We start from the raw sequence: 27,802 nt of genomic DNA, 5'->3' as shown, positions 1-27,802 counted from the left end.
CGCACCCGGGAAGACGCCGCGCCCCACGGCGCGCCGGAGCCTCGGAGCGACGCCGAGAGGCGGGGCCCGCGTTCGCCCCGCCCCCTCCTGCGTCACGTCCGGTGGGCGGGGCCTCGGGGCTTTCCCCACAAGGGGGAGTATCGGTTAACCCCTGCGCGGCCGGCCGGGAGGGCGCAGCTCCGCGGCGGGCCGGAACCCGCGCGTCGGGGCTCCCCCAGCCACACCCCTCGCGGGGCTTAAAGGGGCCGGGTCGGGCCAAAGTCCGGACCGAGCGAGCTGGCATGAGGCGCTGCCGGTGCCGGGAGAGTCTGAGCGAGGCGGAGGCCGGGGCGCTGCCCGCAGCGGCCCGCAGGGGACTGGAGGCGGCGCGAGGGGGGCGGCGGCGGCAGCCGGGGCAGCAGCGACCCGGGCCCGGCGCTGGGGGCCTGGCCAGGCGGCCGGAGGGGGGCGGGCCCCGCGCGGAGGCCGCCGAGTCCGACCCGGAGCCCGAGCCCGAGCCAGCGCCGCGGACAGACGGCCCTGGGACCGAACCCTGGACGGCCACACTGGCGGAATGTGAGGCCACCGGCCTCGGCGTGGAGACGGAGAGGCCCGGCCTCCGGACACATCCAGAAGGGAGCGGCCCCTGGTCGGAGCCCGAGAGAGCCGATGGCTTTTGGACTGACCCACAGACGCGCGACCTCGGAGCCCACCCAGTGAGTGCCAGCCCCCGGGCACAGCCAGGAGCTGCTGAGCCCTGGGCAGAGCTAGACGTAGATGGGCCCCAGGTCCTGCCAGAGACGGACAGGCTCTGTGCTGATGGCCTCACAAGCCACAAGAACTGTCCCAGTGTCCCCCCTCCGCCGTGGTGGGGCTGCCCCGCAACACACCCAAGTACTGATGGCTGCAGGACACCGCAGGAGACGGAAGGCCACTGGACAGAGCCAAACGACCATGGATCCCAGACACCACAAGCCTCAGAAACCGGCTGGCAGCAGCCTGGCCTTGGGGGACCCTGGGCAGGGCCTGGGACAGACTGCAATTGCCAAGAGCCCCACCGAGAGGACTCCGGAGAGGAACCAGAGACTGAAAAGCTGGTGACTCACCTCTGCGCTCACCTGGGGTCTAGCCCCCCTGGGGGCGCCGTGCCCCGCCTCATCATCACCCCTGAGACTCCAGAGCCGGGGGCCCAGCCAAGGGGACCCCCCTCCCAGTTCGAGGGGGGCAGTGGTGGCTTCTCCTCTGCCTCCTCTTTCGACGAGTCTGAGGATGACGTGGTGGTGACTGGGGGCGGAGGTGCCAGCGACCTGGAGGATAGGTCTGGGGTGAGTGGGACCCACCTGCCCCCCTCCTCCCTGAGCCACAGGCCCAGGCTGCTTATCCCCTGTCCTACATGTAATGGAGCTGCCCTCAGCTCCCCAGGAGCAGCCTCCAGCCACTGGCTTCTTCCCTCTGGCTCCCCCTTGGTTACTAACCCTCTACAGTTGGGCCTCTCTCTATGTCTCTCATTGTCTTTTCCCCACCCCTCTAGTCCTGAGTTGGAAAGCGGAGTTCAGGGTGCCTGGGAGATGCTGAGACTGTGTGTGTACTTATGTCTGCAGCAATTCCCTGTGAATTCTCCGTGCGGAGGTCTGTGGCCCCCCAAGTCTGAAGAACACAGTCATGGGGAGACTAAACGCACAGCCATCGAGTTGATTCCGACTCACAGGGACCCTTGGAGGACAGGCTAGAACGGTAACTCTTGACGGGAGTAAAAGGGCTCATCTTTCTTCCTCTGAGCGGATGGTGGCTTCGAACTTCGGACCTTGCGGTTAGCAGACCAATGTGTAACCCTCTACACCATCAGGGCTCCTCATAGGGCAACAGACAGGGTGTACTTGCTGCTCTAAGTTTCTCCACCTGGGGCTTGGGGCTGCCTTCAGGAGTCTGGGAAACTTCTCTCACCATGTAACCCACTTGCACAGTTTTCTAGGGAGCAGGCCCCCAGATGCCATCAGATTCTCAAAGGGCTGTGTGTACCCAAATGCTAAGGGACCCCAGCCTGGCCCTCCTCCCTAGGGACCCCCCTGCAGATGCTCATTTGCGGGCCCCCACCTTGCTCCCAGCGTGGGTGCGGCTCTTCCCTGGTGAAATCAGGAGGGCCAGCCGGGCAGGTTTTTGCCTCACGTGGTCTGGGTGCGCCCTGTCTGCCAGGCTGCCCGCCGGGTCCTCCCATCCTCTGGGACCCCCTTGGTGGAGTTGGCCCTGGGACGTGTTCACACACGTGGCCCTGTGCATGAGAGCCAGAGACCTGCCTCTACTTGCCTGTGCTGTGACACGGGAGCTGATCCAGCGGGGCTTTCTGCCTTTGTTTTTTTCTCTCTCTGTGGATTCACTCCCCACCTTGGCATCTCAGAACAACCCATCACTCCCCCGCCTCCGAGTTCAAAGTGAGTCAGTACCGCGCCTGCTACTCCTGCTAGCAGCTACCAAGCACTCAAGCCCAGCCCGGGGCTGAGAGCTCAGAGCGCATTTCATGCCCCCAGGAACCCCATGAGGGAGACCCCAGCCATAACCACCCCCATTGCACAGATGACGAAACTGCCAGTCCAGGGACACGCACTTTGCAAGACACTGTGGGGATTCGAACCCAGGCCAGCTAGCTCCAGAGTCCACGCTTTGAAATTCAGCATCGCTTTGCCTTAAGGAGCTTTGGGTAGGGTGGTGGGGTACGTATCGAGCAGGGTCAGCAGTTCGAAGCCACCAGCCCCTCCGGAGGGAGCCCGACGGGATGGAGACTGCTCTCATGTACCACCGCAGTAACGCCAAGGGGCAGGTCGACTCTGCCCTAGAAGGTTCATCTGAGTCGGAATCGACTTGAGGGGTTTGTTGGTAGCGCTGCAGGTTAAGCACTGGGCCACTAACTTGAAAGGTTGTGTGCCCCCCTCCCCCAGATGCTCTATAGAAGCAAGGAGTAGACTCCACTTCCTGATGGCATGGCAGCATGCTGCCTGCAAACCTGGGGGTCAATCAACTCACTAGCCAAGGGTAGGATTTTGTTTGGGTTTTTTTTGGGGGGGTGGAGGAGGGTGCTCTTACTACGGAGCCTTGGTGGTGCGGCAGGTTACTCGTTTGGCTGCTAACCGATAGGTCCCCTGTTTGCCCCACTGCTCAGCTGCAGAAAGGCGAGGCCGCTGGCTGGCTCCAAGTGGTGAGAGCCGGCCTCTGAGACCACGTGGAGCTCATCGGCTCTGCGCAGTAGGGCCACCGGGAGCTGGAACCAGCACCAAGGCCATGGGGGTGAGGGTTTGTGTTTGGCTTCTTGGTGCGGATGCCTTTTGCCATGAAGGACCATCGCCAACCCTTCCCGAGCACTCCCGGGTGCGGGCTCGGGCCAGGTCTCTGAGAGGCGCCCTCAGCCACTGTGGGTGTCCCTGCTCAGCGCGAGAGGCTGGGGTGTCTGACCTTGGTCTTCCAGGTGGCGTTGAGGCAGAGAGGGGAGGGCCTCTGCTCCGGATTGGAACTTGGATCTGGCTGCATTGGAGCACCAGATGTGGGTAGCTCAGTCTCATCTCTGCTGTTTCCTTGGTCCTTCCAGGGGCCCCCTCCTTGGCCCAGCCCCCTTCTCCCTCGTGTATCCAGGGCTCCCCAGGGCCTCAGGTAGCCATCAGGAGCTCCTGTCTCTAAGGCCTCTCTTGTCCCCCCTCCACTGCCGTGGAACCAAAGTACATGCTGTCCCTCCTGCCCACAGCCGTCCGCCCCGCCCTGCACACACCATGCCCACTGCCCATTACCCCCTCACCTCCCTGCCCTCTGGCTTTAGTCTGCAACCCTGCTCCGCCTTCCAAGCCTGACCCTCTTCCCGCTTTTCCCCTGCCCACCTCTCTTCTCACAGCCTGGATCAGACCGCATCCCTGGGAATACAGCATGGACCCCCAATAGCCCTTGCTCCGGCCTCTGTGGGGTTCCTAAGCCAGGAACTCTCTGTCTGGACCGAGACAGCTGCAGATAGTGATGGCCCAGAGGAACCAGGGCTGGCCTGGGTGGAGGCCCAGGGGCTTGTGGGGCTTGTGAAGTTGAGTGACCAGTCCCTCGGAACCCAGGAGGGGGCTTCCCTGAGGAGGGGACGGGTGCACAGAGACCATCCTAAAACCACTGGAGAAGGCCCCCATTGACCCCCCCCCCGGTGGGCGTGGTTAGTTACATCCCCCATTGACCCCGTGGACGTGGTTAGTTGCGGTGGAATCACAGGCAGGTGACTTCACCCCTCTGGTCCTGGGCTTGGCCTCTTCTCTTCGTGTGTAACCAGAGACACCCACTGGGAGGAGGGGTTGGAGGAGGTTTTGTGGTTTGAGGGGTAGTTAGGTTATGGCACACAGAGGCTTTGTCCATGGCACCTGGAATGCTCCAGGTGTTTATTAATCACCTGCCCCCCTTCTCAGGGTGGAGGGGGCGGACTAGCCCTTCCGGGATTCTGCAGTCTAGTACCTCCTCGCACCTGCTTGGCAGGCGGGCTCTGAAGGGGTGGGGACAAAGAACACAGAATGTCCCTGGTCCGGGGGAGCAGGAGGGGTATGTGTCGTGGTAAGAGCCACTCAGCTTCCTCCTGGAGCGAAGTGGGGAACCTCTGCTGTCAGGCCTGCCGCGTTCGGCCCCGTAGGAGGGCAGCGCCCCACCAGGTGTGCAAGGGGGCACGGAGCTATGGGAACAGACCGCCACACCTTTCCCCTGAGGAGTGGCCAGTGGGTCCCCCATCAAGGGCTGACCTTTCTGCCGAGCACGTAACCACTGTGCCACCAGGGCTCCTCAGAGGAGAGCGCCCTCCTCAGACTTGCTCAGTGCCTGTTAGGTGCTCAGGATAGAGACCGTGTGGGGGGGGGTTGAGGTGTGAGTGTTTTGGAGGATGAGTGTCTGAGTGTGACTTGTGCATGAGTGTGTGGACTGCGTGTGTGAACTTGAGTTGCCTGTGTGTGGTGCGTGAGAGAGAGTGTGTGTTTTAGAAGTGTGTTTGAGAATGAGTGTGCGGCCTTTGTGTTGCCCGTTCGCTTTTGGAAACTGGTGAACGTGGTGTCAAAAAAGGCGCAAATTGAACACCTGGCAGCAACGTTCTGCCTCTGAGTCCGGTTTCTTTGGCGTTGGAGCTGCATAAGGAACAGTTAAAAAAAAAAAAAGAACGAGTGTGAGTTGTGCATGAGTGTGTGTTAGAGAATGAGAGTCTGAGTGTGAGTTGTGCATGAGTGTGTGTTAGAGAATGAGAGTCTGAGTGTGAGTTGTGCATGAGTGTGTGAGAGAATGAGAGTCTGAGTGTGAGTTGTGCATGAGTGTGTGAGAGAATGAGAGTCTGAGTGTGAGTTGTGCATGAGTGTGTGTGAGAGAATGAGAGTCTGAGTGTGAGTTGTGCATGAGTGTGTGTTAGAGAATGAGAGTCTGAGTGTGAGTTGTGCATGAGTGTGTGTTAGAGAATGAGAGTCTGAGTGTGAGTTGTGCATGAGTGTGTGAGAGAATGAGAGTCTGAGTGTGAGTTGTGCATGAGTGTGTGAGAGAATGAGAGTCTGAGTGTGAGTTGTGCATGAGTGTGTGAGAGAATGAGAGTCTGAGTGTGAGTTGTGCATGAGTGTGTGAGAGAATGAGAGTCTGAGTGTGAGTTGTGCATGAGTGTGTGAGAGAATGAGAGTCTGAGTGTGAGTTGTGCATGAGTGTGTGAGAGAATGAGAGTCTGAGTGTGAGTTGTGCATGAGTGTGTGTTAGAGAATGAGAGTCTGAGTGTGAGTTGTGCATGAGTGTGTGAGAGAATGAGAGTCTGAGTGTGAGTTGTGCATGAGTGTGTGTTAGAGAATGAGAGTCTGAGTGTGAGTTGTGCATGAGTGTGTGTTAGAGAATGAGAGTCTGAGTGTGAGTTGTGCATGAGTATGTGAGAGAATGAGAGTCTGAGTGTGAGTTGTGCATGAGTGTGTGTGAGAGAATGAGAGTCTGAGTCTGAGTTGTGCATGAGTGTGTGAGAGAATGAGAGTCTGAGTGTGAGTTGTGCATGAGTGTGTGAGAGAATGAGAGTCTGAGTGTGAGTTGTGCATGAGTGTGTGTTAGAGAATGAGAGTCTGAGTGTGAGTGTGCATGAGTGTGTGTTAGAGAATGAGAGTCTGAGTGTGAGTTGTGCATGAGTGTGTGTTAGAGAATGAGAGTCTGAGTGTGAGTTGTGCATGAGTGTGAGAGAATGAGAGTCTGAGTGTGAGTTGTGCATGAGTGTGTGTGAGAGAATGAGAGTCTGAGTCTGAGTTGTGCATGAGTGTGTGAGAGAATGAGAGTCTGAGTGTGAGTTGTGCATGAGTGTGTGTGAGAGAATGAGAGTCTGAGTGTGAGTTGTGCATGAGTGTGTGTGAGAGAATGAGAGTCTGAGTGTGAGTTGTGCATGAGTGTGAGAGAATGAGAGTCTGAGTGTGAGTTGTGCATGAGTGTGTGTGAGAGAATGAGAGTCTGAGTGTGAGTTGTGCATGAGTGTGTGAGAGAATGAGAGTCTGAGTGTGAGTTGTGCATGAGTGTGTGTGAGAGAATGAGAGTCTGAGTGTGAGTTGTGCATGAGTGTGTGTGAGAGAATGAGAGTCTGAGTGTGAGTTGTGCATGAGTGTGTGAGAGAATGAGAGTCTGAGTGTGAGTTGTGCATGAGTGTGTGAGAGAATGAGAGTCTGAGTGTGAGTTGTGCATGAGTATGTGTTAGAGAATGAGAGTCTGAGTGTGAGTTGTGCATGAGTGTGTGAGAGAATGAGAGTCTGAGTGTGAGTTGTGCATGAGTGTGTGAGAGAATGAGAGTCTGAGTGTGAGTTGTGCATGAGTGTGTGAGAGAATGAGAGTCTGAGTGTGAGTTGTGCATGAGTATGTGTTAGAGAATGAGAGTCTGAGTGTGAGTGTGCATGAGTGTGTGTGAGAGAATGAGAGTCTGAGTGTGAGTTGTGCATGAGTGTGTGAGAGAATGAGAGTCTGAGTGTGAGTTGTGCATGAGTGTGTGTTAGAGAATGAGAGTCTGAGTGAGTTGTGCATGAGTGTGTGAGAGAATGAGAGTCTGAGTGTGAGTTGTGCATGAGTGTGTGAGAGAATGAGAGTCTGAGTGTGAGTTGTGCATGAGTGTGTGTAAGAGAATGAGAGTCTGAGTGTGAGTTGTGCATGAGTGTGTGAGAGAATGAGAGTCTGAGTGTGAGTTGTGCATGAGTGTGTGAGAGAATGAGAGTCTGAGTGTGAGTTGTGCATGAGTGTGTGTTAGAGAATGAGAGTCTGAGTGTGAGTTGTGCATGAGTGTGTGAGAGAATGAGAGTCTGAGTGTGAGTTGTGCATGAGTGTGTGTTAGAGAATGAGAGTCTGAGTGTGAGTTGTGCATGAGTGTGTGAGAGAATGAGAGTCTGAGTGTGAGTTGTGCATGAGTGTGTGAGAGAATGAGAGTCTGAGTGTGAGTTGTGCATGAGTGTGTGTTAGAGAATGAGAGTCTGAGTGTGAGTTGTGCATGAGTATGTGAGAGAATGAGAGTCTGAGTGTGAGTTGTGCATGAGTGTGTGAGAGAATGAGAGTCTGAGTGTGAGTTGTGCATGAGTGTGTGAGAGAATGAGAGTCTGAGTGTGAGTTGTGCATGAGTGTGTGTTAGAGAATGAGAGTCTGAGTGTGAGTTGTGCATGAGTGTGTGAGAGAATGAGAGTCTGAGTGTGAGTTGTGCATGAGTGTGTGTTAGAGAATGAGAGTCTGAGTGTGAGTTGTGCATGAGTGTGTGAGAGAATGAGAGTCTGAGTGTGAGTTGTGCATGAGTGTGTGTGAGTTGCTGTATGTGTGAGGGTTGTGCATGGGAGTGAACTGAGTGGCAGTGTGTGTGTGAGTCACACTCTCGATCTCAACTCAAGGAGCCCCTGAGTGAGTCCATGGTGGTGGAACCAGAACCCAGGTTGGGGTTTGCTTCCGTTTTTTTTTTTTTTCCAAATCTTTTCTGTCTGTCTGTCATTCTCTGCATCTGCCTCTTTCTCCTGTCATTACTTTCTTGGTATCACCTTGTCTCTCTCTGCCATTTCCAGACTCTGCTTTAGTCCGAGCCAGCCTGCCACTTGGGGAAAGAAAGGGCTATTTGGGCTTTGGTTTTCCCACTCCGCGGTGGCCGGTGTTGACCTCGGGTCATTGGTGGGCGAGGGGCTCACACAGCGTGGAAATCACATGCTGGCAGGCCCTGAGCTATTCGACACACATTGGTCAGGATGGACTCGCTCTCGGCCCTGCTCTTTGTCCGCCTCCAGCCATCCTTGCCTGCCTCTGTCTTTGTCCCTGGAAGATGTGACTGGGTTTCTGGACTGAGATGGGCCTTCCACGTTTTCAGTGAGTGGTGAGTGAGTGAGTGAGTGTGTGTGCGTGTGTGTGTTGGGAGGAGGGAGTTGTGGGGAGATCAGGAGGTTGCTGGTTATCTCAGCAAAGCTTGGCTTCTCATCCCTCACACCCTGCCTCCCTCTCACAGCCAATGGGAGCCAGTGAGGAGGACAGAGACTTCGAGAGACAAAAACATGAAAAGCAAGGAGGCGGAGACAGAACTGGGGAGACACACACAAAAAAACGCTCCCCTGCCTTTACAGAGGCCTTTGGGAGGATCCCCTGAGTGCCGAACTAGGAGAGGTCTGACGGGGAGTCCCAGGAAGCCCCCTGCCTCTAGAAAGACCCCAGGTCCGCTTCTGTTCCCGCTCCGCATCAGCACGCGTCTGCCCTCCTGCCCCTCCGTGGCGTTGGACCTGACTCCCCCCCTCTGCCCCACACAGAACAAGCCGTGGAGGAGGCTGAAGACAGTTCTGAAGTACTCTCCCTTCGTTGTCTCCTTCCGGAAACACTACCCGTGGGTCCAGCTGTCCGGACACGCTGGTGAGAGCTGGGTGCCGTGGGCCGAGATGCCAGGGCTGGGGCCTGCCTCGGTTTCCCCCTCTGTCAAATGGGCTTGGCGACAGTCCCCAGCTCATGGGGCTGTGGGAGGGAGCAGGAAGGCCTGAGCCCTGCCTGACGAGCCTGGGGCAGAGGGCTGGACTCCGCTGTCACGGTGTCAGGTGGGAGGGCATCGGTTCTGGGCAGATTGCTTTCTCCTCCGGGGACAGGCCGACTGCTTCTGAGGGGCCGCCTGGTGAATTGAAATCAAAAGACATCTCGGAGCTGAGGCGGAGGCCTCTCATCGTAGACCGAATTTGTGGTTCCCTGCTCTCTCCCTAAGGAGCCCCTCGGTGTAGTGGTTACGAGTTGGGCTGCTAACTGCAAGGTCAGCAGTTCTAAACCACCAGCCGCTCTGGCTGCTCAGTGGGAGAAAGGTGAGACCTTATGTCTCAGATGCCCCCCGGGGGCAGTTCTGCCCTGCCCCGAGGGTCATGGTGCATCACAACGGACGCAATGGCAGCCAGTTGGATTTTGCTTTTAGTTGCCTCTCCGGGAGCTCCGGGAGCACTGGGGGCTAGACGCTGGCTTGTAACTGCGAGGTTGGCGACTCAAACCCACCAGCTGCAGCTCAGGAGAAAGACGAGACGAGGCTGTCTGCTCCCTCAGAGATCGGCCATCTCAGGAAATCCTGTACAGGGTCGAGACTGGCGCCAGCCTCGGGCCTCGCGGTACCGCAGGGAGGGAGATAGGCTCCTGCCCTTTTCCAGATGAAGCAAGCGGAGCAGCTCGCAGAGCTGAAGTGACGGCTCTGCGGGCCCACAGCTGGCCAGGGGCAGCCCCGCCGGCTCCTCCTTACGTCACCCTGTCCTCTGGCTTCTTGAGCAACAGCCCCGGAGCGATGCAAACGTCTCACACACACAAAAGAATGTGATGGAAAAACAGGAAGAGTGAGACACTACGGGCGTTTGTTCTATTCCCGGACTCCCGCTTGCTCAGCGCTTCCCACAAGCACGGCAGCTCTCAGGACGGAAAGTTGGTGTCACCTGGGGCCAGTGGGAATGAAGTCCCTGGGTTCCAAGCCACCCTTTTCCGCTTCCTGGCTGTGTGACGGAGACCCAATGACTCAACCCCTCTGCGCCTTGGTCTTCTGAGCAATGAGTGGAACATGGGGCTGGCAGCCTGCCGGGGTGAAGACTGAGCTCCATGGTCATCTCGGAGGGTTCAGATCAGGACAGGGGTACCCAATCAGTGCCACCTCTCCGGCCCAGTGACCACCGCCCCCCTCACCTCCCGCCCGGAGGTAGATTTAACTAGCCGTCCCATTTCCCAGATGAGGACATTAAGGCTGTGTGTCTCACAGCCGGTGAGGAGTCGACGGGACCCAGACCCAGACCTGTGCTCTCCACAGGAGGACTCTCATGCTAGTCTCACTGCCAGAGGCGGGGAGCCAGACAGTGAGACCGACCAGATAACGTTTTCAAAGATTCCACTTGTGTTTTTTTGTTTTTTTAAAAAAGGGAGAGATCTAAGAAAACCCCCAAACCAAACTCACTGCCTCCCAGTCGATGCCGACTCAGTGATGCCCACTAAGCGCAGAACTGCCCCCGTGGGTTTCCCAGACGGCAACTCTTTACGGGAGTAGAAAGCCCCGTCTTTCTCCCGAGGGTCAGCTGGTGGTCTCACACTGCTGGCCTGGCAGATTGCTCCCAGACCTGCGGCCACTGCGCCACCAGCGCTCCTGACACAGAAAAAGCATCTTAAAGCAACAACAGAGCTCAGCTAACGGAGGACGATGGGCCTCAGGGGCCACCCAGTGAGAACCGGAACCAGGGTGGGTGCTGATGGCAGAGCTGCGGGGACTGGCTGGGCTTGACGATCCATCCGGGGCGCGGTTCGCTGGTTATCAGCCTGCTGCCCAGCCACGGTCACACACAGCGGCTCAGAGCACCATTCTGGGGTTCTCCCCCCGCACCTCAGTTGCCTGGAGATGAGCTTCCCTCAGTTGGACGTGGCTCTAGGCCGGGTGCAGGCCCGGGTACACCTCATCGGTCACTCGTCCTCCTTTGCTGCAGCGGGACAACTGAGGTAGGTGTTTCTCACGGCTGGAGCAGACCTTTAAAAGGACCAGCAGACCACTCAGATAGAGTTCAATGAGATGCTAATATCCTATTGGCTAAAGCAAGTCATGTGGTGCCTCCAACGTCTGTCAGTGGGCAGCAAGTATATACACCCCTCTTTTTTCTTTTTTTTTGGAGTTGAGGGGACTGAAGACCGACCCCGGGGGTTTGAATCCTGATTCTACCATTCCCTGGCTGGGTGACCCTCAGCAAGCGCCTGTCCCTCTCTGGACCTCGCTTCCCCCTTTGAAACATTGGAGGATCATCCACGTGGACCGGCAGGATGTAGCAAGGACGAGAGAGAACGTGCATTTAGGACTTTGGTTCTTGATCAGTGGAGGTTCTCCGTGCTGCCTCCAGGCCAGTACAAGGTGGAAGAGAAGCTCGGCACGGGGCGCCCTGGCACACAGCCAGGGTGTGAGGCGTGAAAGCGTAGACCCCAGTAGAGCTCAGCCAGCTCGTTCTGCAGAGGACTCCATGATACATCTCTTAGGGCTTGCCAGCCAGACAAACACGAAAGTTGTTGGTGTCGCTGGGCGTCCCTAAATGGGTCCCTACTCCCAGCCACCCCCTGCACCATAGAACAGAACACTGCCTGCTTCTGTGCTGTCCCCCGGTCATTCTCTGTTTGAGCCCATTGTCACGCACCACGTCCCATCTTGTCGAGGGCCTCCGTCTTTTACTGCTGTTCCCTCTGCTTTACCACGGACGTCCCTCTCTAGGGACTGGTCTCCCCTGATCACCTGCCCAGCGGCCTCAGGACGACCTCTCGAGGATGGCGAGTCTTGCCTCTTAAGGCGCGTGCCCGCCTCTACCTCTCCAAGACGTGTTTGTCCGTCGGCGGTCGTGGAGCTTTCAGTATTCCTCACCAGCACCATGAGTCACACGCGCCGCTTTCTTCCCAGTGTCAGCTTCCAGCGGCCACGCCGCGCGTACAAGGCAATTGAAATCGCCGTGGCTCGAGTCCGGGGTGCGCCTCACAGTAACATCCTTGCTTTCCAACACTTCAAAGGGCTTGGGGAGCAGATTGGCCCAGTGCAGTGCACCCAAAAGCAGTCCTAGGAAATAGGTACCGCATCTACTCGAGTATAAGCCGACCCGAATATCAGCCCAGGCACCCGATTTTACCACGCCAGTGGCATGCAAGGTGTGCTTTTCAGCTCGGCGCACACGCGAGTCTGTAGGGTACGTCCACGGCCCCGTGTGCCACTGAAGCGAGCCGCGGGTTGAACTAGACAACCTGTGCTCAGCAGCTACGGGAGACAGACCGGGAGCCCGTGTGTCTTGCTCATCCTTAGATCGAGTTGTAGAAAGCAAGGCCCTGACGAAGATTGTGTCGGCAGGCCTGCGCACGATCTAGGTGCCGCCGCAGTGAAATCCACCACCACCCAAAACTCGGAAAACCTGGTGGCTTACAAAGCCAGGGTAGTGGAGGAAACCCTCTTTCCATCGGATTATCCTTAGGGGGTTTCAATCAGGCCTTTAAATGAGGCCCGAGAAGGGGAGGGCCGAGGGGGGTTGTCTCTGGAGTTTCTGGGAACTCAGCTTGGACAACTAGCAGGCTGGAAGCTGGAAACCCGGCCCCCCACCTCCCACCCCCCAGATGACTGGCCTTTCAGTCGCCCTTTAGGTCTGGAACTGAACTGCCCCCCACCCCTGGTTTTGTGTTCACCAAGTCTACAAGGGAACCAGCACCCTCGGGAGATGTGCAGCCTCAGAAGAAGAGTGCTTTGAGATCTGCAAGGCAGAATTTGCTTAGGAGAGGAGGAGGTGTGAACCTGGGAAGCCGAGGGCGGCCACGATGGGGACAACTCCTCTACGGAGCCGAAACAACTGTCCGTGGGTGCAAATTGTTGAATGGAAAACAGGCTCTGCTCCGTAAACCTCCATCCACTTCGCCCGGAAAAAGGGAGACGTTTTTTAAAAGGCTGGGAGTTGGAAACTTTGGGAGGTTCATGCAGTCACATGCCTGGCAATGAATAATGATTCTTGTCTAGGGCCTCAGCTGGGGCCTCCCACCTGGAGATCCTAGATCGGGAAGCCACAGAGCCTTCCCAGATGGCCGGGGAGAGGAAGTAGGCTCCACTCCTTGATGGACTGTGGCCCCGGAGATAATGTGTGGCCCTCCCCAGGCAGTGTAATCTGAAACTGCAATCTGCCACAAGAAGAATTTGGCATTTGAATCTCACTCTCAGTACGGCCCAGGGAGCCCCAGCTCTACGAATGCCATGAGCACATGCCCCGGGACTCCAGACAGAAGCCGTGACACATCTGCTCTGAAGAGTCACGCTCTGACCTCACACCATCCCTGTAAGGGGCCACGTACTCACAATCCCAAACGGCAAAGGGAAGGAGGAAACGACCTATTGTGGGCAGGATGACCTACTGTGGGCAGGACAGGGTTTAAGCGGCTGCTAGAGAAAGAGGCCCCTCCCTCCGAGACCCTGGCCAAGGCCTTGAGAGCCAGCATGGCTGGAGGGGCAGGGAAGACGGCTGGTGGCAGCCAGGGCTGCATGTGTACTGGGGGGTGGGGGTGGGTAGGTGGGCATCCCTTCCTGACCCAGCGCTGACTCTCCCGCAGGGAACTTCCAGGCCGGAGAGGATGGCCGGATTCTAAAGCGTTTCTGCCAGTGTGAGCAGCGCAGCCTGGAACAGCTGATGCAGGACCCCCTGAGGCCTTTTGTGCCAGCCTACTACGGTACCGTGGAGCAGGACGGCCAGACGTTCAACCAGATGGAAGATCTCCTGGCTGACTTTGACGGCCCCTCCATCATGGACTGCAAGATGGGCACCAGGTGAGGTCGGGGGACTCCTGCAGGCCCGAGCAGAGGGCTGGGGGGTGGGCAGACTTGAAGCCAGCCCAGTACACTTTGACCTCAGGAGCGGACCCAAGTTCCAGGCGTCCCAGATTCTTGGTTTCAGTTCTCCTTTTCGGGTGGTCAAAGGTGACCTTTCTGTACACTGGCCACTTGGAAAGGCCTTTCTGAGAAGGGTCGGAGTGTTTTGCCATGTGCCAATTGGGCTGCCTTTCTGACTGGCAAATCTTGATATAGCCAGAACACAACTCTTTTGTCGGAGAAAGCTCCCAAAGCTAAACCCACGGGCACAGAGTCCATCCCAGCTCGTAGGCCAGCGTAGAACGACCCCGAGGGGTTCTGAGACTGTCAGTCTGGACCGCAGCAGCAGCAGGAGCCTCGTCGTTCCTCCCGTGGAGCAGCTGGGGTTCAAACTGCTGACCTTGGGCCCAGCAGCCCGACCACACCCCCCACTCCCTCCAGCCATTTCCCTCTCTCTGTTGCCATTCATTCCACGAGGTGCTTTTATTTGCTTTCAGCATAAACCATACATTTTTAAAATTTATTTTTTATTAACAGATCATTGTACTGGGGACTCGACTCTTGTCGCAATGCACCCATCGCTCACATCAGGCGAATTTGTACATAGGTTGCCGTCATTCTTCTCTACTTTACTTTCTGTTGAGTCCTTGGTCTCAGCTCTTTTCTTCCCCTCTTTCCCCTAAACCAGGTACTTTTAAATTTTTTACATTTTATTAGGGGCTCATACAACTCTTATCACAATCCATACATATACATACATCAATTGTGTAAAGCACATCCATACATTCCCTGCCCCAATCATTCTCAAAGCATTTGCTCTCCACTTAAGCCCTTTGCATCAGGTCCTCTTTTTTACCCTCCCTCCCCGCCCCCCATGAGCCCTTGATAATTTATAGATAGTTATTTTGTCATATCTTGCCCTGTCCGGAGTCTCCCTTCCCCCACTTCTCTGTTGTCCGTCCCCCAGGGAGGAGGTCACATGTAGATCCTTGTAATCAGTTCCCCCTTTCCAACCCACTCACCCTCTACTCTCCCAGTGTCGCCACTCACACCCCTGGTCCTGAAGGGATCATCCACCCTGGATTCCCTGTGCCTCCAGCTCCCATATGTACCAGTGTACAACCTCTGCTCTATCCAGTCCTGCAAGGTAGAATTCAGATCATGGTAGTTGTGGGGAGGAAGCATCCAGGATCTGGGGGAAAGCTGTGTTCTTCATCGGTACTACCTCGCACCCTAATTAACCCATCTCCTCTCCTAAACCCCTCTATGAGGGGATCTCCATTGGCCGACACTTGGGCCTTGGGTCTCCACTCTGCACTTCCCCCTTCATTCACTATGGTATATATATATATATATATATATATTTTTTTTTTTTTTGCATGATGCCTTATACCTGGTCCCTTTGGCACCTCGTGATCTCACAGGCTGGTGTGTTTCTTCCATGTGGGCTTTGTTGCTTCTGAGCTAGATGGCCACTTCTTCACCTTCAAGCCTTTAAGACCCCACACGCTGTAGCTTTTGATAGCCGGGCATAAACCAGGTACTTTTAAAAACAAATAGATGAGCAAAACTTCTAGTCTAGTTTGAAAAAACATGTATCTCTTTCAACGTGAAGAATACTCTTGTGTTTAAGCAATCTCTGCCCTCCCCAAGGTCCCACAAGGTTTTCTTCCATGAGCTTTGTTTGCACATTACTTCTGCGGCCGGTCCAGAATTCATTCTGGTGTACGGTGTGAGGTCGGGGTCCAGATGCCTTGTATTTCCATCTGTCTGTGCAACTGACCAGTCCCTGAACAGCAGTGTCTTTTTTGCCACACCCTGGGGGAGGGTGTCTGTGTCTTGGCTGTGGCTTCTGTCCTGAGCCAGTAGTGTGCCGCCGCTCTCCGATAGGTCTTGGTACCACTGTGCACAACTCTCTGGCGCTGTACTTCCTAACCACCTGGTCACCTCTCGTGTCCCCAGGACCTACCTGGAGGAGGAGCTGGTGAAGGCACGAGAGCGGCCGCGGCCCCGAAAGGACATGTACGAGAAGATGGTGGCCGTGGATCCTGGAGCCCCCACCCCCGAGGAGCATGCACAGGGCGCAGTGACCAAACCCCGCTACATGCAGTGGAGGGAGACGATGAGCTCCACGTCTACCCTGGGCTTCCGCATCGAGGGTATCAAGGTGAGAGCCTGCGCCCAGAGGGCTGGGACCAACCAAGGCCTGACTGGACGTCCTCCGAGCTCCTCCGGGAACATGGGCGGGAGAGAAGCAGAGGTGGAGCCGGAGGGAGGCTGCAGGGGCTGCCAGGGCCCGGGCCCAGCTCTCTCTTCCTCCCGCATCCTCCAAAACCGGCTTTTGTTTCCCCACCCGCCTGACCACCTCCAGCTCCGTCTTCTTCCTCCCTCCTCTTCTCCTGCCCCGGGTAGGGGGCGGGCCCTGTCCTCTAGTCTGGTCTGTGCTCCAGCACAGCAGCTGGCAGGACCCCACTCTCCTCTATCAGGAGGGAGTTCCTTCTTCCCCTTCTGGACCTGATGGCACGGGGGCGGGGGGACCCCATTGGGCTGCGGACTGCAAGGTCCACAGCTCGACGCGACCAGCTGCTGCCTGGGGGACAGGCGAGGCTTTAGACTCCTGGACACTCACAGCCTCAGAACCCGCGGGGCCCTTCTGCCCTGCCCTCTGGACTTGATGGCAGTGAGTCCGAGTTCTTCTCACCGGTCCCCCGGGGGCACCAAAAACCCCACTGCCATCAATGGAGTCGATTCCCTCTCAAACCTCCATGGGTGCGGCCAGCCCCGTTTTTCTCCCTCGAAGCAGATGGTGACTTTGAACCTGCAATCTCACGGTTGCCCAATGAGTAACCCACACCACCACCAGGGCCCTTTAGCTCCTACCGAAAGGCTAGCTGGTCAAGGAACCCACGAGGTTCCTGGTAAGAAAGCCTAGTGATGCTCACCGTCAACCAGAAGCCTCCGCCCCGACCCTGCTGGCCTCCTTCCTGTGCCCTTTCTACCTGCCACCTGACTGCCCACACCCACGGCCAGCGAGTGGACTTGGCTCAAGGTCTCTGTGCAGGGCTTCCGAGACTATCGGTCTTGGAGGGCGCAGGCAGCCCTGTCTCAGTCCCTGGGAGCAGATGGTGGGTTGGAACCACCGACCCTGAGATTGATAAGCTGCCCAACAGCACCACCAGGGTCCTTATGGGAAACCCATTTATTTGTTCCAGGGGCTCCTTTCTGCCAAGACGGGCCACGAAATGCCCTTGTCTGTCGGGGGGGTCTTCCCTCACTTGTATGAGCCCTGGTTCATCCCTTGCACTTTTCACACCACCGTAAGCTCCCGGGTTTCCCCTCTTGTCTCATCCAGAGCTCCTCTAACCACTTCACCTGAGCGGGTGCGTCTTTGTGGCTGGACTGCAGGTCCCTGTAGGTGTCTGCTTGGGTGTCTGTTGGTGCCTGGGTGACGTGTCCTGTACACACGCCACTTTGCAGGGCGGAGTTTGCGCTGCAAACTAGAGCCCTAGAAGCAGGACTGCTGGGACAGCGCTCAGAAGCACTGAAGACCCCTGGTGACGTAGCGGGTGACCAGGGTTACCAGTTGGCCTGCCCACTGCAAGGTCTGCAGTTTGAAACCACCGGCTGCTCGCAGGGGGCGCAGAGAGATGAGGCTTTCCCATACGGTAGAGTTACCGCCCCGGAAGCCCACAGGAGCTGTTCTGCCCTGGCCGGTAGGGTGCTACGCACCTGCAGGAGTCGACAGCAGGGAGTTTGGTTCAGAGTTGAGTAAGCAGTGCGGGAATCCCACTGGTAACCAACCGCAGGCCCAAGAGTAGAGAGGGGCGGTCCACCCGGCGTCAAGCTGCAAGTCCGACCCTGTTGCTCTCCTGCTCAGAACCTTTCCACAGCCCCCTGGTGCCTGCAGGAGGGGTCCCGAGGTCTGGAGGGCCGTCCATCTGGCACCTCCCAGCCCTCTTCTTCCTTCTCTCCAAGCTGCAGGGCAGCGCGCTCATTTCCTCTGGAAGGTTCCGCCCAGGCCTTTCCCACCTCCGAGGGCCCTGTCCCTGCGGACTCCTGTTTCCCTGTCTCCTTTGACATGTCACTTCCCCAGGGATGCAGTCCCTGCCTGCCTGCCTGCCACCCTCCTTAGCCTGGGCCCCAGGGCCCTCGCCTCCTCTGAGCTCTCTGCACCTTCCTTCCTTCCTCCTACTCTGAGGTTTTATAGGACGCCAATCCCCGCCTGACAGACCTGACCCACAGAGCCACGTTCCTCCAGTTTCCTGAGTACTCACTGCGGCCACCTAATGCAGTGTCACCCAATCCCCGTGCTGGCTCTGGGAGGTACACGGTCCCCACTGTCCACTTGAGAACACCGAGCTGTGGCAGAAGGGGCGTGAGGCGCACACTAGGAAGCAGCCGAGTCACAATTCATAGCCAGGTCCACTCCCCGTCCTCCCCTGGCTCAAACCCATGCCCACTGCCCTCGAGTGGATGCCAGCTCATGGTGGCCTCTAGGACAGGGTGGACCCGCCCTGTGGGTTTCCCAGACTGTGAACTCTGTACGGGAGCAGAAAGCCTCACTCGCCTTCCTCCTGCGGAGTGGCTGCCCTCGCGGTGAGCAGCCAACCTCGTCACCCACTAAGGGGACCGCCAGGCGCCTTCGCCAGGCTACACTGGTGTCAAAGGACCGTTGCCCAATTGGGTGACTTCAGGCGAGGTGGACTCGTTCCCCCAGAACAGCAAGCAAGCTGGAGGCGGCGGGGAGGTACCTGAAGCTGCTCCGCTGGGGGTGGGAAGGAAGAGGCCTGATGCACACTGGCCCTTGCAGAAAGCCGACGGGACCTGCAACACCAACTTCAAGAAGACCCAGGAGCTGCAGCAGGTGACCAAGGTGCTGGAGGACTTTGTCGACGGAAACCGTGGCATCCTGGTGAGGGGACCCTGCGTGCTTTGAGCCCGTCAGCTGCTGTCCTCTAGCCAACTTCCCCCGAAGGTGGCAGCTCAAACCACCACGGCTCACCACAGCCTCCTGAGGCAGGCCATCTGCCCTGGACGGGCCTTGGCTGATGGGGTGGGCTGCTGTCAACAGGCTGGCCTGGCTGCAGTTGGCCTCACCCTCGCATCTGGCTGTTGGCTCAGCAGTTCGGCTCAGGGCTTGGCCACACGCCTGCCGTGACCCAGCAGGCTGACCCAGGAGTGGTCTCTTTGTGGACGCATGCAGCCAAGGGAATGAGCAAGCCAAAAGGCCGCTGATGCCTGCGCTCAGAGGCTGCCTGCTGTCCACCATGTTCTCCCGGCCAAAGCAATGGCCAGGTCCACGTTAAAGCCGGCAGTTGCCCTGCCCTGGGCCTGTGCTCCATCCTCCGGTTTCCAGAGACTCCTCTGGGCGGATGGACTCGAACCTCCTACTCTCTGCTCACCAGCTGAGCACCTAGCCATCTGCACCACCCAGGGCCCAAGCCTGGCTTAAAGGGGACACTCATCCTACCCCATCATGGGACACCCAGGAACTGTGGGGCTCCCTGCCACTTACTCTCCTCTGGGCCACCCTCTTCCACTTTCCCCATAGCTCCGCAAAGCCCATCCTGCCTGGCCCCTGCCCTGTCCTTGGGGATAGGGGTCAGCCCCCCCCCCGTGTCCCCCTTGCTAACCAGGAAACCCTCCCTCTCACGCACAGAGGAAGTACGTGGCACGCCTAGAAGGACTGCGAGACGCCCTGGAGGACTCCCCCTTCTTCAGGACCCACGAGGTGTGAGCCTTGGCCAGCAAGGGAGCTACTGGGGGTGGGGCAGGGCGGGGGCGGTTTTTCCCCAGGTCCAAGTGTCCCTAAGTGGAAACTGTTGGGAGACATGGGCCAGGGCTGCAAGCAGGAGGCCCCGTGCTTTGTGGGGGTTGTTAGTCTGGTCAGCAGCAGAGGGGGGCTTCACAGATGTCGAGCAGTTAGGGTGGGCAATGGGCCCCTCCCTGGCTGTGACCTTGGGCCCTCTCCCGGGAAGCAGCATAGCGGTCTCCTCCTGGGTGCGTGTGGGACGGGGGAGGTGCTGGGGGGGGTGATGACCAGTTGTCAGGGCTGTCTGAGCACAGCCACTGGCCACGTCTGTACCCCTTCCCTTGGTGGGGAAGCCCTGGTGGAGTCGGGGTTTCCAGTTGGGCTGCGATCGGCAAGGTCTGCAGTTTGAAATCACCAGCGGCTCCTCGGGAGAAAAGCGGGGCTTTCTACTCCCACAAAGTTCGTCTCGAAACCCACAGGGGCAGTTCTGTACTTCCCAAGAGGGCACTGCGTTAGCACCGACTCAATGGCAGTGAGTGGGTCTTCCTTGGTGGAAGACTCTGGCCTGCCCCCCACTCCCCCCGAGCTATATCCCTCGGAAACGTCTCCCTCAGGGCTGGCAGAGGGACTCCCCCCTCCTCTGCCCACCCTGACTCTCTGAGCTGAGCGAGCACCTGGGCCCGTCTCCATGCTCGCGGTGGCCTCGTCTGCTGTCTGTAGGACGGGGGTCCACCTCCTGGGCCTTGTCAGGCCGAGCCCGGCCCTGTGGCTGCTGCCCAGGAATGGGCGTTCTCACCAGTGTCGCCTGCTGCTGCTCTGGGCTTTACACAGAAGGCGTGATGAGGTGGCCAGGGTCCCCATCCTGTCTGTCCTCCCGTGTTAGATCTCGTCAGCCTGGTGACGCTGCCCAGGGTTAACCGGGAAAGGCTTTCCACCAAGGTCGGGGACTCCCAGCGTCCCTAGCGGATGGGGAGCCCATGGTGACACCTTGCCTTGGGCCAGTGTTGCCTGGAGCCAGGAAGCACCTGACAGTGACCTGTCCGCCTGTCCTGGAGCCTGTGGTCTCTGTGACAGCGGTGCTGGAAACTTGGCTCAGGAAGAGGGAGGAGTAGGAAGAGTTAACCAAGGAGAGGAAGCAGCCAGCTATTGCTGGCCAGGGCAGCCAGCTATTGCTGGCCAGGGCCACCCTGCTGAGGCCTTTCCTACTTCCCAGGGAAACTGAGGCCAGAGGAAGGAAGCCACGAGCCTGTGGTCACCACCAGCAGTCCTCCGGGCAGGCTAGCTACTGCCCATCTCCATGGGCCTCCTGGGTCCCGCTGTGCTTCTTCAGCAGCCTGTAGGCATTCTGAGTTATAGCCTTTGCTCTGTGCCAGGCACTGGCCTCAGAGCCTCCGAGGGCCAAGTCAGGGAGCCTTTGAAGTCAGTGCCACCCAGAGAGGGCAAATCAGCCGCCCCAAGGCACACAGCCAGTGAGCGAGTCAGGAAGCCGTCTTGTCTTGTCTGTTGGGGAGGGAACTCACCGCCCACCTCTCCCTGCAGGTGGTGGGCAGCTCCCTCCTCTTTGTGCACGACCACACCGGCCTGGCCAACGTCTGGATGATCGACTTTGGCAAGACCGTGGCCCTGCCGGGCCAGCAGACTCTCAGCCACCGTCTGCCCTGGGCCGAGGGCAACCGCGAAGACGGCTACCTCTGGGGCCTGGACCACATGATCCGCCTGCTGCAGGGGCTGGCCCAGAGCTGACACACCCGCCCACCACCACCTTTTATTTATTGGGGGGTGCCAGTCGACTAGGGGTGCAAGTTGCCATGGGGGCCGAGGTGGACAAGGGGAAGCCGACCTTGGGGTGGGAAGAGACTGTGCTGTTCACCCCACAAGACCTGTGTGGAGAGTCCAGGGGGCGCCAGCCCTTTTGTTCCACAGGGTGGGAAGGACCTGAGCAAGCTCCTAATGAGCCAGTCGAACCAGAACCGGGTCCCGACAGCCAGGGCGGGGCTGCCCTCAGAACGCATGCCCCACGTCCCTGGGCGCAGCTTTGACAGTCACCGCGGCCCCAGCAGCTCTCCCTGGCGGAGCAGTCCCTCCCTGAGTCCCCAGAAGACCAGCATCCATCCTGTGAACTGCGGGGAGAGGCCACCCTCTGCATTTGGAGTCCACTCAGGGCTGAGCGGAGGAAGGCGTGACCACCTGCAACACTGTCCACGGGCCCTGTTTGCTGCCAACACTAATCGGGGTCCCTCCAGGCCCCCAGGGCACTACCTGTGGACCCCAGCCACAGCAGCCTGAGCCTCCAAGCCACCACTGTGACCCAACAGCCCTGTTCCTGGGCCCCACTGGGGCCTCCGGGACCCCTGCCACCACCCTCTGTGGGAGTGGAGGGCCCCACCTGGGGCGTGCCGGGCTCACCGGCCCAGAGCACAGCACACACTCAGGCCCCACTGCTTCCAGCACCTGCCCTAGGGCCTCAGGGCGGCCAAGGGGGGGGCATCCAGCACCTACCTCTTCCCTCACCTGAGGGAGCCCCCCTGCCCTGATGACCTGCACTATTTATCAGGCAGCCGCTGTTGGGGGTGGCGCACTGTCGGGGGTGGCTGTGACAGGAGGCAAGATGGCACCAGATGCCTTCCCTGGACACCACACTGCAATAAACAGGCCCTCAGTCAGCTGGTCGTCCTCCTGAGCTGCGCTGCCACAGCCTGTGCACCAGGGACTGGGGTGCCCAAAAGGGAACCTGAGGGGTGGGATGGGAAGGGGACAGAGACTGACAATCCCCTAGGGCTTCCCAGGCCAGTGGGGCAGGGAGGGGCGGGGCCAGGGACTGTCCCTCTTTACTTCCTCACCCACTCGCTACTCTGTCCTATCCCTTTTGCATAAGTAAGCAGTTTGCTGGGCAGTGGGAACACAGCAGACTCAGGGAGACCGCCTCTCCCCATCTGGAGCACCCCATCCAGTGGGGCCATCCCCCCAAAACCCAAACCCACTCATGGCAAGCCTACAGTGCAAAGTGGACAGTTCCCAGGGGAGGCCGGCGGGACCCTGATGGGGGAGCCAGGGGTGTGTGCTCCCAGAGCCTCTGGTGGGTTCAAACCACTAACCAGCGCTTAACCACTGTGCCACCAAAGGCCGTCTGTTCCATAAAGAGGCCATCACACACACTTAGGTGCAGACACATCTGTATGGAAGCAGGTGAACACAAGCTGGGGGAGGGGCTTGATGGGGGGCTCAGGGAAGCAGAATGGTGGCTGGTGCTAGCCTGGGCAGCAGCTGCCCCATGTGAGGCCTGCCCTGGCCCTGCCCCCAGGCTGCTGCTCCAGACACCTGTAAAACGTGGGGCTTCTGCAGCACTCAGGCCGGTGAGATGACAGTGGACTTTAAGTGGGGCTCACCAGCAGGAGACCTGACACAGGCGTGGTCAGCAGTGGGGTGAAGGGCCCGGCAGGGCTGGCACCGTGCCTGGACTCTTGGGATGAGAAGGGGTATGGGGAGCCCACGTGCGGGGATGCAGAGCGGAGGGACCTGGCTGTGCCCCAGAGGGGGCCAGGCCCACTTGTCCACAAGGGGCGGCAGAGCGGGCTAGCAGCCAGCACCATGCAGTCGAAGGAGCAGGGCCTGGCCACAGAGGCCAGCCTGCACCCCGCCAGCAGGCACCACGTAGGACCTGCCGTCCTCGGCCCGCGACGGCGAGAAGTCTGTCAGCTGCAGGTTGCTCTCCTGGACCTGCTCATAGTCCCACAGCTGGTAGTGCCAGCTCTTGCCCTGCTTAGAGAGCAGGTAGACAGTTCCCGGGGAGTCTGCCTCTGGCAGAGGGGGTGGCTGACGGGGTGTGCCGGGCACCGGGTGGAACAGGCCTGCCAGCTCAGGATCTTCAGCGTAGCCGGGACCCGGCTTGCCTGGTATGCCCAGCAGGACCCCTGGTGGGGGGGAACACACAGGACACTGAGCGGGACTCACTCAATTCTCCCACAGCCCCCATACCGAGTTAGTTACAGGGACTCTAGCAGAGGGGAGGTGTCAAGGGCTGGACTGGGGCCCCCCGGGGCAGGAAGGCCAATGTTAAGCAGAGCACACACCACAGCCACTCCATGGAAGGCGGGCAGAGGGGAGCCTGGCTCCTGCTCCTTTCAGGCGGGCAGGGTGTCACAAGTGATGAAGACGTTGCCTTGACCCCTTTGGTATCAGGGGCCAGGCACCAGCCGACTGAGCCTGATTCGGAGTAGCTGCCCCACCACCTCCCCCAGTTTCAGGCGGAAACTGTAGCCCCAGAGAGGCGAGGTTACTTGCTTGGGGTCACAGCATCCAGACATGGCTGGGCCAGCCCTGGAGCATTTGGGTGCTGGATGCCCCGGCTGGGCTCGGAGTCTGAGTGCCGGGTGCCAGGCCTTGTGCCTTCGTCCCTGCCTCGAAAGCACATGGTGGGGTAGGGAGGGGGGTGCTCCCTGGGACTGGAGGGGCATGGATTCACCTGTGCTCACTGCCCAGTGGGCCTTGTGGCCCTTCCTCTGACAGGGCGCGTGGTTGAAGTCCTCATCGTAGCTGGAGCTGGTGCTAAGGTCAAAGCTGGGGTCTGCAGTTTGGCCCCAGGACCCCGGACCCCCACCCAGTCTCTGGCCAGGGGATACGGGATGAGAAGGGGCTGTCCGGAGACGAGGTGCTGCAGGACGCGGTCTCTGTTGGGTCCGCCCAAGCCGCCACGGAGCAGCTCGGTGTGGCAGCCCAACACCTCCTGGGCCAGCCTCCCCATGTCGGCCACTGTGGGCGAGGGCAGACACGGGGAGGGGGGGAGAGGGGCTCGTTGCGTGCCAGGCCTCAAGGCCTCAGCCCCTACCACTCTCACCAAGACGCCTGCACAGGCGCAGAAGCTGACGCATGGAGAAGGGAGAAGGGGTTCTGCTTGCCCCTCACCCACAGCTTGGAGGTGTGCACCTCAGAAGCACTGCATATAGGGCTCCTCTTGGACATAAGCACCGCCCCCCAGCCCACGCACAGGGGAGCCCCTCCTGTCCCATCAGCTCACCGGAGAACATCTCCCCCTGCGCGGTATAGCCCCGCTCCAGTGCCACCTGCACGAGTCTCTCCAGGGGGACACCGCTGGGGGGCACCAGGAGGGTGCCAGCCATCCACAAGGCCACCAGCCCACACCTGCAGAGAGAGGGGGCCCAGTCCCCACCCCCAGCTCCTTAGTGACAGGACCCCCTGCCTGCCCTAGGGGAGTTCGGCGTTTAGATTCATTTCTTCATCCAACTGTTGTTCATTCCCTCATTCATTCCAAGCCCCTCTTCTCGGCGCAGTGCCCCTGGGTCCACTCCTGGCTGGTCCCCCTCCCGCTTTCAGGTTGCTGGGATCCCATCCCAGCCTCCCCGCAGAGGAAGCTCAGCATGGGCAGAGACTGGGAACACCTACTGGGGACCTTCTTGGATGCAGGAGGGCAGGTCTACACAGAAGAGGATCCATCGCAAGTCTCTCCTGAAACTGGACCAGAGCCACCTGTCAGGTGGACAGCGCCCACACCACCCTTCCAGTCTAGGTGGCAGCAGATGGCAGCCAGGCCAAGGCAGCCGACCCCCTTCTTCCCCAGGAAGGCCCTGGTCCTCTCCAAGGCTCATTTCCTTGGGTGGCCAGGGGGCACCCCCCCCCTTCCTCAGAGACTGCTGGGGGAAGGGAGAACATCAACAGCAGCCTGGGCCACAAAGGGAAGTCTGCACCTGAACTCAGGGACATGAGCCGAATCTCTCCCTCGAGCTCCTGCCCTCCAGCGACGTTTACCAAAGGGTGTGTGGGTTGTGATAGCTAAGAGCCCCCAATAAAATGACTTATTATTAAAAATAAAGTTACGTTTAGCCACTCATACATCATCTGTGGGTTTTGGAGACTGTAATTCTTTATAGGAGTGGAAGGCCTCATCTTTTTCCAAGGAGCTGCTGGTGGTTTTGAACTGCTAATCTCATGGTGCACAGCCCAATGCTTAACCACTACACCACCGGGTCTCCTTAACAGCCTACTCAGTCTGGACTCATCTAGACTCGTGGCCCAAGGTCAGTCTCTGATGGCCTGGCCTGGCCAGTCTCACCCTTGGGGAGGCCACTGGGAAACCCCTACCTCCCTGCACCAAGGACTCAGAAGGGGGCAAAGCACCATGCCCTTGATTTTCACGCCCAAGCCTGGGATCAGGGTAGGGTGGGGGGGGGGTGTAGGGGCCACCAGAGCTCCTGGTTCCCAGTGTGGGACTTGGGCACAGCAGACTGACTATAGGTGTGAAACCACGCCACCCAGCTTCACGGCAGGCTTGTTCTCAGCTTCCTTTTGTGGCTCTGCCGCGCCACTGACCCCTGTGGGGTCCGCCCCAGCAGGTTGCTGACCCGAGACACAGACAGGAACAGCCGAGACCCCCTGGAGAAGCGCAGGGCAGGTCCCAGGCACACAAAAGCAAGTGGCGAGTTGAACTGACTGACTGCAGCGTGGTGGGGTCTCTGAGGACAGATGACACACTCCTGAGCAAAGCGTGGCCCTTTCTGTGAGTCTAGGCAAGTCGTGCCCCAAAGACCCACCCCAGCCAGCCAATCAGCCAAGGAGGGTTCTTGTCCCCTCCTGCCCTGCGCCCCGACCAGCCATGGTCCAGGGTCCTCCTCTCCAACTGGGATGCCCCAGCTTGCAGCCCCCCACAGGTATCTCTTAGCATGCAACTAGCTCTACTGCAGGGCTCCCCAAAGGCCTCAGACAGACAGGGTCTGAACCCCTGGACGAGTCCCACCAAGCGGCTTCCTGTGTGATCGATCTGGCTCCTGCCACCTCCCTGTCACGCTGAGGATTGAGTGGCAGTTTCTCAACCAGGACAAGTCCTCATGCCACGCTGGGCCTGGACACCAGCTGTCTGCTCGGCCCCATCATGCATCCCATTGGTGACTTGCTCAGTCACACCCAGAGTTACCTTCCTCTAGGAAGCACCCTGGCCCCAGGCTGGGACAGGTACCCCCCCACCCCCGCCCCTCTTGGCTATTGCTGTTTGGGGTCCGTTTCCTCTGGTGAGAACAGAGCCTTCTTCATGGCTGTAGAAACCCTAACAGGAGGCCTGGAGGCCACTGCACACCCTAAAAGGAGCCGGCTTGTCATCTGGGGACAGGTGGTCTAGGGCGATGCCTGGGTGGGTGAGGCGGGGTCCCTACCGATCCTTGTGTAGCTTCAGCAGCCTCTTCACATCCTCTCTGCCAGTGGGGACGGGGCCAGTCTTCTCCAAAGCCTCCTTCAGGAGCTGACTCTTTTCCAGGCCGAAGACCAGCGGGAGAGCAGGCCCCAAGGATGCCGGGAGTGGGGGTGGAGGTGGAGGCGGTGGCAGCGGAACAGAGACCTGGAGGCTCAGGGGAGTCCGCAGAGACTTGACATCGGGGGTACTTGGAGGCAGTGGAGCAGGAACGAGGGAAGCTTGGGCTGCAGGGGCTGGGGGTTCACAGGGACAGCACTGAGATGTCATCTTGGAATTTTTGGAACCAGAAAAAGCTAGGTGGAACCAGAAACGGAATAGATCCTTTAGAATGGGGTTGGAGGCTGGCTTCAGGAGTGGGGACAGGGGGAGCTGAGCCAGGCGCCGAAACAAGGCCCAGACGTGAGTCTCGGGCAGAGGCAAGGCCTGGGGGATCTGGGAGTTACCAAGGTCGGGAGGCTGCTGATTTCGTGGCCTTCGTAATCTTACATTTGTGGCATGCCCCCCCCCCCCGGGGCAGGTGATTAGTGGTTCTTAATTTGCCCAGGTCAAGATTGGGAAACTCGTGGGTTAATCTGGGGATGTGGGGTGTGACGTCTACAGGGTGGGATTTGGGGATCTCAGCGGGTTGGGTTTGGCTTTTCCCACCCCCACCCCCACGGAGTTCAGGTTGGCGCTGACCTGAGTCAGAGGTCAGAAAGAACACCTAGCGGGGACAACTAGTTGCGAAGGTCCTATAATACTAAAGAGAAGAAAAAGTCTGGGTTAAGGGGGGCTCAGGCACAAGAGTGGGAAAAGCGCAGACCCCCCGTGGGGGGAAAGAAGCCAGCTGAGGAACGAGCAGCACCCCGCCCCCTCCCGCAAAATGGCGATCGCGGCACCCAGCTTTGTCGCATCACGTGGAAGGGACTCACCACTTGGGCCCGCCCTTCCACAATCACGTGGCAGAACGGGCAGAGGAACGAGAGGTGGGACTTTCAAATCGAGGGCCGCCGGAAGCGACTCCGGAGCGAACCGCGTCTCGATTGGCGAGACGCGCGTGAGGGGGCGTATCCCTCACTGATTGGTCCAC

General features: G+C 58.9%; 2 protein-coding genes and 1 non-coding gene across 3 annotated transcripts; 2 read left to right on the top strand and 1 right to left on the bottom strand.

Annotated features, from left to right (window-relative positions):
* Positions 1-135: 135 nt before the first annotated feature.
* Positions 136-22,226, top strand: ITPKC (inositol-trisphosphate 3-kinase C). The gene is made up of 7 exons (XM_075538039.1): positions 136-1,304; positions 8,730-8,829; positions 13,528-13,741; positions 15,746-15,950; positions 18,594-18,695; positions 19,443-19,514; positions 21,075-22,226. Exons 1-7 carry the CDS (start codon positions 282-284, stop codon positions 21,276-21,278), a joined length of 1,920 nt encoding a protein of 639 aa, XP_075394154.1. The 5' UTR covers positions 136-281; the 3' UTR covers positions 21,279-22,226.
* On the top strand, positions 4,983-5,116 carry LOC142432922 (small nucleolar RNA SNORA13). The gene has a single exon (XR_012781008.1). It is a non-coding gene; the product is annotated as a small nucleolar RNA SNORA13 (small nucleolar RNA).
* ACTMAP (actin maturation protease) lies at positions 20,220-27,635 on the bottom strand. The gene is made up of 7 exons (XM_075538040.1): positions 27,412-27,635; positions 26,696-27,026; positions 24,936-25,004; positions 24,550-24,674; positions 24,155-24,284; positions 23,998-24,068; positions 20,220-23,446 (listed from the first exon to the last, which is right to left on the bottom strand). The coding sequence occupies exons 2-7, from the start codon at positions 26,998-27,000 to the stop codon at positions 23,109-23,111; spliced, it is 1,038 nt and encodes a 345-aa protein (XP_075394155.1). The 5' UTR covers positions 27,001-27,026; positions 27,412-27,635; the 3' UTR covers positions 20,220-23,108.
* Between the last annotated feature and the right edge of the window lie 167 nt (positions 27,636-27,802).

Source organism: Tenrec ecaudatus, chromosome 18, assembly GCF_050624435.1.
Source record: "Tenrec ecaudatus isolate mTenEca1 chromosome 18, mTenEca1.hap1, whole genome shotgun sequence".
NCBI lineage: Eukaryota > Metazoa > Chordata > Mammalia > Afrosoricida > Tenrecidae > Tenrec > Tenrec ecaudatus.
This window is presented reverse-complemented; position numbering and strand designations above follow the sequence as displayed.

Bases quoted from the DNA above. Each gene is read 5' to 3' on its own strand.
- ACTMAP (XM_075538040.1), bottom strand. From the start codon at position 27,000: ATGACATCTCAGTGCTGTCCCTGTGAACCCCCAGCCCCTGCAGCCCAA. The intron at 24,285-24,549 runs GTGAGCTGATGG...CCTCGCCCACAG, and splicing joins GCAGGGGGAGATGTTCTCCG to TGGCCGACATGGGGAGGCTG. The intron at 23,447-23,997 runs GTGAATCCATGC...CCCCCCCACCAG, and splicing joins CCACTGGGCAGTGAGCACAG to GGGTCCTGCTGGGCATACCA.
- ITPKC (XM_075538039.1), top strand. From the start codon at position 282: ATGAGGCGCTGCCGGTGCCGGGAGAGTCTGAGCGAGGCGGAGGCCGGG. The intron at 1,305-8,729 runs GTGAGTGGGACC...TGCCCCACACAG, and splicing joins ACCTGGAGGATAGGTCTGGG to AACAAGCCGTGGAGGAGGCT. The intron at 19,515-21,074 runs GTGTGAGCCTTG...CTCTCCCTGCAG, and splicing joins CCTTCTTCAGGACCCACGAG to GTGGTGGGCAGCTCCCTCCT.